Source organism: Staurois parvus, unplaced genomic scaffold, assembly GCF_062004578.1.
Source record: "Staurois parvus isolate SC_StPar_1 unplaced genomic scaffold, SC_StPar_1.0 ptg000299l, whole genome shotgun sequence".
NCBI lineage: Eukaryota > Metazoa > Chordata > Amphibia > Anura > Ranidae > Staurois > Staurois parvus.
Window position 1 is genome coordinate 23,511,724 of NW_028318095.1, and position 11,237 is coordinate 23,522,960.

An 11,237-nucleotide genomic window follows, 5' to 3' on the forward strand; every position below is an offset into this window, starting at 1 on the left:
AAACAAAATTAGAACTGTTTGGGCCCATGGATCAACGCTATGTTTGGAGGAGGAAGAACAAGGCCTATGATGAAAAGAACACCTTGCCTACTGTGAAGCATGGTGGAGGGTCAATCATGCTTTGGGGCTGTTTTGCTTCTGCAGGTACAGGGAAGCTTCAGCGTGTGCAAGGTACCATGAATTCTCTTCAGTACCAGGAGATATTGGATGGAAACGTGATGCAGTCCGTCACACACCTGAGGCTTGGGAGACGTTGGACCTTTCAACAGGACAATGATCCCAAGCATACCTCCAAGTCCACTAGAGCATGGTTGCAGAGGAAAGGCTGGAACATTTTGGAGTGGCCATCGCAGTCACCAGACTTAAATCCGATTGAGAACCTCTGGTGGGACTTAAAGAAAGCAGTTGCAGTGCGCAAGCCTAAGAATGTGACTGAACTGGAGGCCTTTGCCCATGAAGAATGGGCGAAGATACCCGTAGATCGCTGCAAGACACTTGTGTCAAGCTATGCTTCACGTTTAAAAGCTGTTATAACTGTAAAAGGATGCTGTACTAAGTACTAAGATTGAATGTCACTTGGGGGTTGAATAAAACTGATAATGCTGTGAGCACAGAAAAGACATTTGTGGTTATTTCATTATAACTGTTATGTTATATTTGTCTGACCTACAAGTGCCTCTTTAATGTAAATGTAAGCAAGATGACTGAATGATCAAAAGCAATGTCAAACTGGCCAAAACACTCAATTTCAGTGGGGGTTGAATAATTTTGGACACAACTGTATGTGGTAATAGGTTAATGGTAATAGTTGAAGTCTTAGCCCCCGTTCACACCAATGCGATTTGTCATGCGATTTGACAGTTTAAAATGACACGACAAGTAACACCCCATTTGTGCCTGTGGAATCGTTCAAATCGATTTTTAAAAAGGTTCCTGCACTATTTTTGGTGATTTCATGCGCGACTTGCATTGACATCTGTGCATGAAGTCCCACAGTTATCGGCAAGCCGCACATGAAATCGCACTGACCGGTGGCTTTGAAATCGCGCTACTGATTTAAAAGCCGCTTTCGGTGTGAACCAGGGCTAAAAGGAAACTATGCTCTGATGGGGTACTCGGAGTGAGCTGAGAAACCTTTCATTGTAAGATACAAAATATTTGGATCTCCCAGTACTTCTGGTGGCAAGTTGCCTTAGCTGTCCAGGTGCATCCTGGGAAAGTTATGTAATCAGGCTTCTGCTCATCTGGAGATATACTGGTGTAATTACAGCAAGGTGAGGGTGAGAAGACCTCAATACACCTGTTTTTTTTTTTTTTTGTTTTTTTTTTAAAGAAATATCCTTTTTTATTTATGTGTAATATAGTGCGAGATTTACTAAAACTGGAGCATGCAATATCTGGTGCAGCTCTGCATAGAAACCAATCATCTTCAAGGTTTTATTGTCAAAGCTTAATTGAACAAGATGAAGTTAATATCTGGTGCGTCATTGCATGGTAGCCAATCAGCTTCTGAGTGCTCCAGTTTTAATAAATCTCCCCCGTACTGTATGTGCAGGAATGTGAATTTTAAAATTATTACCACTGTTCCTTCTCGGCTTTTTATAGTGAAAAATGAACGTATCTTTCATGGTTTAATGAGAGAGGTGCTCCTGGTCTGCTCTGGCATGAGCTTCGTTGTCAGTGACTGTAATGTAGTGGAGAGGTAGACAGAAACTCTTCATTTATAAAGGCTGCACTGGACACTGACCTTTTTTTTTTTTTTTTTTTTTTTTTTTTTTTTCAGTTTGTTTTTTTTTTGTATTTGTAAATGTATTTAGTGCTATTGAGAAAAGAATACCTTCAGACACAAGTAAGTTGGGTAGGTAGTTAGTACATGTTGGGAAGAACATTAGAGCCTTTTTATGTTAACAGGAAGACTGTCAGTTTCAATGCATATCTTTTTGCTGAGCGCATGCTTTTAATCTGCACATTGCTAGAAAAGTAGGTAAAACTGTTAAGTGCTTTGATAGCTCATTATTTTAAAATAATGTGTTGCTTTTTAACTACACTAGAGCTGTCCTTTAATAAATACTTTCTATGTCCACCCAGGCTATCTGATCATGACGGATGAGTGGTTCTCCGAATACGTCTATGAGGTGGTTGTGGATAAGAAGCACGTCCCTGAGGAAGTCTTGGAGGTTTTAAAGCAGGACCCTGTGGTGCTACCAGCCTGGGACCCAATGGGTGCCTTGGCTTAGTATATAAGTGACTACACTTTCCTTTTGGCCTGTCATCATCATCATCTTCATCAAGACTAGAAATTCCCTTTTTCCCCATCTCAGTGTAGCACTGGAACAATAGAGTCAACTAAACACCGCATGTTTTCTCATGAAATAGAAGAGGGATAGACTTTGATCCCCAGCAGTCTGCTGTACCTCGAACCCAGCACTCAGGAAGTGTCTCTTCATCCAGATCATCTCACATTCTGATATAGTTCTGCAATTCAGTCCTTTTTTGTTTCAGTATTTTTTATTGAAGTTTTCTCAATCCTTTTTTTTTTTTGTACAGAAGTATAAATTATATTATCCATGATGATGGTCAGAATCCATCTCCACTAAAACTGGACCATGAGAGGTGATTGCAGCATAAGAACTAAACACACATATGTGCTTTTCCTTAAATGTCTTTTCCTGACCCTTCTCAGGAATAACCGGCTGCATTTATATTTCACTAAGTGTCTGAGACATTTTTACATTGAGCTCTGACAGCTGCTGTATGTAGGAAGAGTCACAGAAAGGGTTGCCTGGACTGGACTTTATATAAGTCCTGCTACAGCCACAAGTTTTTTTATTTTATTTTGGATTGAGTGAGAAAGGGTTAAAACTTCTGTCTGGTTTTAATGCCATTTCTGCCCCTAGTAAGAAGATTTCTTTTCACTTCCTGTCAGGATATGTTGGGAAATCTCTCCAACAGAGACAAAAACCTATTTCAGTGGAGTGGAGAAGGTTAGAACATCAGACCATGTTGGTATTGCTGTCTGTTCATTCCTGTCCTGGTGACAATCACATCCCCATTTTTGTTTGAGTGTCACAAGAAAGTTCCTCTGTGGTGTCACTGAGAGTAGAACAATATGACTGAAGTGTTATGTTGTTCCCATTCTTTTAAAACTAGAAAACATATTTGCTGGCGATGAGCTGTAAAGTGAATCTTTCTGTTGCTCACGTATATAAACATAGTGGTACATTCATCGCCTGCATCATCAGCTGTTTCAAGTGTGACCCTTTTTCCCATAAATGTGCAGACTAAACGGTGCTGTAACTGATATGAAAATTTTGGCTTTTGGTCAAACCTCAGTAGCTTTCTCTGATCTCAAACTGGCTTCTGCTATATGCTTACTGCCCTGCAGGGATTAGTAACTTGTGACTCTCACAGAATTGGCAAAGTTTACATGTAGATGGAAAAAGATTATCCCCCAACAGCTCTACCTTGTTATCTGCATTCCCTTGCAGCTCCTTGCTTTTTCCCAGCTCCAAAATCAGCTTTCTTGATGGCCTGAGGAGCAGTGATATTGCTTCCTCAGTCATGTGACAGTGCTCAGGCCCAGCAATTGGCTGCTAAGCCCAGGTACTGTCACAGGGGTGCAGATCACAAGGTTCCCTGTGCCTAAAAGTGCCAGGTAGTTGCACCTACTGCAAAGGAGCAGGAAGCTACAGTGAAAGAAATAAGTATTTGATCCCCTGCTGATTTTGAATGTTTGCCCAGTCTAAAAATTAAATGGTAGGTGTATTGTAACACTGATAGACAGAATAGCAACAAAAAATTCAAAAGAAATGCATGTCTAACAAATGATGCACTGATTTGCATGTTCATGAAGGAAATAAGTATTTGAATCCCCATCATTCAGCAGGATTTCTGCTTACCAGGTGTCTTTCATACAGGTAACAAGCTGAGATTAGAAGCCGTCTGTTAAAGGGAGTGCTGCTAATCTCATTTTGTTACCTGTATAAAAGACACCTGTCCACAGGAGCAATCAAACAATCAGATGCCAAACTCTCCACCATGGCAAAGACCAAAGATCTGTTCAAGGATGTCAGGGACAAGATTGTAGCCCTACACAAGGCTGGACTGGGCTAACAAACTATCGCTAAGCAGCTTGGTGAGAAGGTGACAAAAGTTGGTGCAATCATTCGCAAATGGAAGCAACACAAAACAACTGTCCGTCTCCCTAGGTCTGGTGCACCATGCAAAATCTCACCTCGTAGAGTGTCAATGATCATGAGAACAGTGAGGAATCATCCCAGAACTACACGTGAGGATCCTGTCAATAATCTCCAGGCAGCTGGGAATACAGTCATCAAGAAAACAATTGGTAACACACTGCGCTGACGAGGATTGAAATCCTGCAGTACCCGCAAGGTCCCTCTGCTCAAGAAAGCACATGTCCAGGCCAATTTAAGTTTGCTACTGAACATCTGAATGATGCAGAGGAGGACTGGTTGAAAGTGTTGTGGTCAGATGAGACCAAAATCGAGTTCTTTGGCATCAACTCAACTTGCCGTGTTTGGAGGATGAGGAATGCTGCCTATGATCCCAAGAACACCATCCCAACTGTCAAACATGGTGGTAGAAACATTCTGCTTTTGGGTTGTTTTTCTGCTAAGGGGACAAGACAATTGCACAACATCAAAGGAACGATGGACGGGGCAATGTACCGTTAAATCTTGGGGAGAACCTTCTTCCCTCAGCCAGGGCATTGAAAATGGGTCGTGGATGGGTTTTTCAGCATGACAATGACCCAAAACACACGGCCAGGGCAACAAAGGAGTGGCTCAAGAAGAAGCACATTAAGGTCCTGGAGTGGCCTAGCCAGTCTCCAGACCTTAATCCGATTGAAAATCTGTGGAGGGAGCTGAAAGTTTGAGTTGCCAAACTTCTGTCACCAAACCTTAATGACTTGGAGAGGATCTGCCAAGAGGAGTGGGCCAAAATCCCTCCTGAGATGTGTGCAAACCTGGTGGCCAACTACAAGAAACGTCTGACCTCCGTACTTGGTGGCAAATCCCTTGTTGGCAAAACAAAGTCATATTTAGTGAAGGGGATCAAATACTTATTTCCCTCATGAACATGCAAATCAGTGCTTAATTTGTTAGACATGCATTTCTTTTGAATTTTTTGTTGCTATTCTGTCTCTGTGTTACAATAAACCTACCATGGGCTGTGGTTCCTCCTGTTCCCCCTAGTACACTCCTGGCAGTTTCTGTTCAGCAGGAGTCAGTGGTGAAAATGTTCAATATTATTTTTTTTTTCAGGAAGGCCTGTTTTTGGGTGTTTTTTTTTTTTTTTACAACAGAGTCACATTAAGGTATAGAACAGGGCCACAGCATAGGTTTAATTCATACACTGCACTCATCTCCTGTGCTCCATTATTAGTGGATTCACTTTATTTTGATCTTTTCTGACAGTCATAAAGCCATACTGTATTCATCCTGCTGTTATCCTTAGCTGTTTCTCTTTAGTCTCACACAATCCCTGGACCTTTAGAGGACGACTTATAGTACTGTATAAATTAGTGTGTCCCCTCACATTTTTAAATGTATCTGATGGATGTGGACGATATGGTACCATTGAAGAGATTACTGTGTGATTTATGGAGTTATATAATCCCTGTGGGGTCTGCAATGACTTGTTCCTTAGTATTCAGCCAATTTCCCCTAATGGGTCACTGACATGCTGCAGCAGTGTTTTCCTTGATATATGTGCGTGTGTCACAACACTTAGATAGTCACATCCTGGAAAAGACAGCCAGTGAAGTAAAATGTTTCTTATGGGATGCTGAGACCCCAAAAGTCACTCTAGTAAAGATATACAGTCATTTAGAAATGCTTTTTTTTTATTTAACTTAATTATCAATTAGGTTATACCTGAATATTTTATAGGATGTGCTGCACACAAGAAAGTCTTTGCATCAGTCGTCAAGCAAGTATCATAGTCGCACAAATTCATTAAACTTGTTTTTTAGATGCTATTTCTTAGCCAAAATCATTGTGCCATTTAAATGTTAATATATATTTGTCCCTAAAGCACAAGTGTAACTAAATGACTGCACACAGTGATGTTGGGAGGGGGTGGGGAGTTCAATTGATCGATATCTGTTGACTGGCTACTACTTTACACATCACAGGAAATTAAATGCATCCTTTACCTGCATTTCCTCTCTCAATAACGGTACTGTTCACTGTGTGATGAAAGTTCTCCAAAAAAACTTCTGGTTATCTCATCAGTGTCTGCAAAAATCAAAAATGTGCTATACCAAACTGCTTTTACGTATTCAGTATCCAGTTTTATGAGGATGGATGGAGTTTATGCAGCGGTGAGTGATGAGTTCATGCAGGTACACAGGAGCTTTAAGGCATCTGTGGCGTTTTTTATGATTTTATTTTCTTCTTTTTTTGATCATATTCTCTGATTTTAGATGGTGCTTTGAAATTTTTAATAAAAAATGCAATTCATACCAATCCATATTTGCGCGTATTTGTTGCTTTTACTTATGTTCTTTTTATCTGGTCACACAGGAATTTTGCAATATATGTCTACCATCTGTCTGATAATTTTACCAAAAACCCAAGAACAAAGATGTAATATACTGCAGTTTACCAATCCATAGATGTAGCTACATTGATTTTCTGTCTTCAGGCAAAATGCACTTTTGAAAATACAGAAAAATCCAATTTGACCCTGCCAGAAATTTAGTATACTTGTAACTTCCCGTGTACTGAACTAAAATCTTAAAGGGTTTTTTCACTTGGTTTGAAAAAAATTAAAAGACTGGTTCTCAGGGCTTGACAAATCCCAGGCACCTGGTCGCCATGGCGACTACAAATGGCATCCTGGTGCCTGGGTTCACAAACTGCGTCCCACTGACTTTAACCACCTCCCGCCCGCCATATAGTACAATGACAGGCGCAAGGCTGTTCTCTTGTTCTGGGAGGACGTCATATGACGTCGTCCCATTCTAATCACGCATGCGTGGCTCCGGGAGCACGCAGCGTGGCGATCGGTGGTGAGCTGTGTCCCTCGGACACAGAGGATCAACCGAAAGAGCCGAAGATGTCGACTCGGTCATGTGATCAGCTGTGTCCAATCACAGCTGATCACATGTAAATAGGGGAATGCCAGTTATCGGCATCCCTCAGAGGGGACGTGCACTAATGATCAGTGTGCCCTGATGACCTGTGTAGCCCCAGCAGTGTCACCTGTCAGTGCTCATTCATGCCACGTGCCAGTGCCACATCAATGCCACATATCAGTGCCTACCAGTGCACATCAATGCCGCATATCAGCGCCCATCTGAGCTGCCTTTCAGTGTCACCCATCAGTGTCAGTCAGTGCCGCCAGTCAGTGCCGCCAATCAGTGTGCGTCAGTGCTGTCTATCAGTGCCATATATGAGTGCTACCTTTCAGTGCCCAACAGTGATGCCTGTCAGTGTCCATCAGTGCCCATCATTGCAGCCTCATTAGCGTACATTAGTGAAGGAGAAAAATCAGTTATTTACAAAATTTTATAACAAAAACTAAGAAAAATTTTTTTTTTTTTTTTGCAAAATTTTCAGTGGTTTTTGGTTTAAGAAAAAATAAAAAACCCAAAGGTGATTAAATACCACCAAAATAAAGCTCTATCTGTCACAAAAAAAGTGATAAAAATTTCATATGGGTACAGTGTCGCATGACCGCGCAATTGTCATTCAAAGTGCAACAGCGCTGAAAGCTGGAAATTGGCCTGGGCAGGAAGTGGGTATAAGTGCCCTGTAGGCAAGTGGTTAATGCAAAAGTGCCTCCCATTGGCTTCAATGCAAAAACTCCTGTCAAAAGCAATCCTATGTGAACACTTATCTCTGCATACCACTCTACTTTTCCTAATGGCACTCAAAACACAATGCATGTGCATCTGTGTGAACCACCTCAATAAGAACACTTAATATCTAGCCTGTCGTGTGAATCTGTGTTTGAAAACACATCCAGAATCGCAAATGTGTGCACCAGGGAAGCGCCATACACACTTAGGCATTATGGGTTTATGGCAGAATCGCTGTGATTGCAAAACACAGGTTCCATTATTTTCAGTGGCACTAAAAACGTGGTGCGGATTTGCTGTGATTGTCGCACGGCAAACGGCATCGCATGAAGCTTGCCCAAATGTTGCCTTGCCCCAGGCACTGACAACCCACACTGCAGTAAAAAAAAACTGGCTCATAACATTTTTTAGCTGGCCACTAGATTCAAAGCAAATTTGTCAAGCCCTGTCAGTTCTTCACCGGTCTACAGGTCCCTGGTACCAGCATGTTAATTGTAGGATGCTGGCTGCAACTCCTTACAGCTTCACAGCCTGGCTGTGCCTACACCTTTTGGGACTGGTGACATGTCCCAGAAGGTTGCAGGGGGGGGGGGGGGGCAGAACCTCCAGTAGAAATAACCTGTGCAATGTAACTAGAGGTGGGAGTGGGTACCTGTCAAAAACAGGTACCCATACCTCCACCAAAAAAAAAAAGGTCCGAAAGAAGAAGAGAGGGGGAGGAGGGCATAATGCAGAACTTCCCCTTTAGGCCCCTTGACATGAGGACGACTAGGTGCAGTATGTCCCTCCTAGTGTTGTAGCCTCCCTCTGATTATGTCCATATTTCTGTACTCAAAGCGGTACATTTTTTTGCATGGAAATATGTCGTTTTTTTTATTGTAGGCCTGTAATTTTTAGGAATAACTCACTGAAATCTGTCCGAACAAGAGTCTAGTAAACATCCTGGGTATGATAAAATTTGAAACACGAAATCAGAAATTATAATTTAATAAATAATCATGAAAAATAATATAATAATAATTTTATTTCAATAATATCAAACCAAGAACACTGAAATTTGAAATAGAGCGCCAGTTCGCACATCACTGAGCAAAGTCGCAAAATCGTTTTCAGTGTCTGATGACAAATTTCCCCACAAATCATCACTCAATTCTGCAAGTAGTTCTAATTTACTATCGCTGTTCTCTATCTGGTCTAAAACCGCTTTTGACCTAAAGGGACGCTTTTTGGATTCCATGGACATTTCTCAGTTTCCAGGCAGAAAGAACAGTAAAAATGCAGGCAGGGCACAGGACAAAGCACTCGGGACAAAATGTATGTGAAATGGTTTGATACAGTAATGTTTTACTATGTGATTTTAGTGAATTTAGTGAATGTCACTTTTAAAATTTTCTTTTTTTATCCTTGAATATATAGGTCCCTAAACATAATTACCACTCAGTACATCCTTCAACCCCAGCCAGCTTCTGCCTTTCATAGTCTGCAGGCAAAGGGGTTGGTATCTGCACTTAGCCCTATATGCAAGGGATCTTTAAAGTTAAAGCTGAACTTAAGTCAAACATCTATACACATAGATGAAATAAATATTCACCAGCTGTTTTACATGCCAAAGTATTTGTATAGCTGTCCATCCTCACCTGAGATTTACACAGTGTTAAACCCTCTAGTACAATAGCTGCTATTAAAGCCCTGTTTGTCCAAAAAAACAGATATATAATACATGAGGACCTACTACAAAGGCGAATGGTATTTGGTATGTCACCTTTTATACTATTGAACTTAACATTCTGCTCCTGTAGAGGGGAAAAGGCAATAGGTTAGAAGTAGTAAAATAGACCTAAACACTAAACCTATAAACCACTCTCATGATCATGATGCCAAAGGTTGCAAGAGATATTTAATTATGTCAAAGAATTCCTACAGTTCCATTGTCAGCCAAGGGTCAGTAACCCAGGATCACAGAGATATTACATTTAAACAGCTGTTTCCTCTGTTCATTCCTTAAAATGATATACAACCGTAGGATTTAATGTTTAAAAGAAAACTCCAGACTGGTTGGAAATGTATACAATTGCTTTCTAAATCATTTTTTTATTTAATATAATATAAATGTTCTCTTTCACTTATAAGCCATTCACCAATACTGACAAAAAAATACCTCTTTCCTTTGCCGCGATCACAAAAAAACATATGTTTAAGGAGTTGTTTATTCTCAAGTTCAATGCCAAATATGTAGGTTGCCACAGCTGGCCTTCTAATAAAAATGCAAACCTTTCCTCTTGCGACGTCTAGCTTAAGTTTAATTTTTCTTGTTTCCACGCTCCTTGGCCCTACTAGGTATTTATGAGGATGACCAGCGTTCACGTCATGCCAAACTTCTGATCTCTTACTTGTTGCTCTATGTTAAAAAGGAGATACTGTTAAAATGATCCTCATTTGCTCCCCCTAAATGTCTGCCGATGTATAAACTTACCTATATCAATCGTGGTTGCCCTTGGCAGTATGGTAAGGTATGGGCTCCATGGACATCTGACCAGTGATTCTCCCCCCTATTCTTGAGTTGTCTTCCCCCCCCTTTTCTCCCTTCCCTCATACCTCCTTACCCTCGTCACTTTCCTCTTCTTTTTCTTTTCCCAGGGATATGGCGGTGCCCCCTACCCTTCTGCTCTTTTACTTAATATTTTGCCCTGCCTACGTGGCACAGTTCCAAAGTCCATAGAAGGTCTGCTTTATTTTTTTACCTTGATTGTGCTTCTGATATGCTGCCTATGGCCTATGTTTATTATTTGTCTACTGATTGTACTGTATACAGTTCTGCTCAAACATTTGCATACCCTAGCAGAAATTGTGAAATGTTGGCATTGATATTGAAAATATGACCATGCCAAAAAATGATCTTTTATTGAAGGATGATGATCATATGAAGCCATTTATTATCAAATATTTGTTTGGCTCTTTTTTAAATCAAAATGATAACAGAAATCACCCAAATGGCCATGATCAAAAGTTTACATACCCTGGAATGTTTGGCCTTGGTACAGACACACAAGGTGACACACACGGGTTAAAATGCCAATTAGAGGTTAATGTCCCACATCTGTGGCTTTTTAAATTGCAATTAGTGTCAGTGTATAAATAGTCAATGAGTTTGTTAGCTCTTACATGGAAGCACTGACTAGGCTAGATACTGAGCCATGGGGATACCTGTGGGGATACCAAAATACCTGCGTAACAAGGTAATGGAACTTTATAAAGATGGAAAAGGACATAAAAAGATGTCCAAAGCCTTGAATATGCCAATCAGTACTGTTAAATCACCTATTAAGAAGTGGAAAGTTCGGGGATCTCTTGATATCAAGCCAAGGTCAGGTAGACCAAGAAAGATTGCAACCATAACTGACAGAAG

The 11,237-nt window shown here is 40.8% G+C and overlaps 1 protein-coding gene across 2 annotated transcripts in view; it reads left to right on the forward strand.

Moving 5' to 3' along the window:
• Positions 1 to 6,494, forward strand: part of BLMH (bleomycin hydrolase) — a 105,780-nt gene extending 99,286 nt beyond the window's left edge. For both annotated transcript variants that reach the window (XM_089683041.1, XM_089683040.1), the window contains one exon: positions 2,089 to 6,494. In XM_089683041.1, coding sequence (XP_089539167.1) covers positions 2,089 to 2,237 — 149 coding nt within the window. In that variant the 3' untranslated portion in view covers positions 2,238 to 6,494. The remainder of the gene's footprint in view (positions 1 to 2,088) is intronic.
• The last annotated feature ends 4,743 nt before the right edge of the window (positions 6,495 to 11,237 follow it).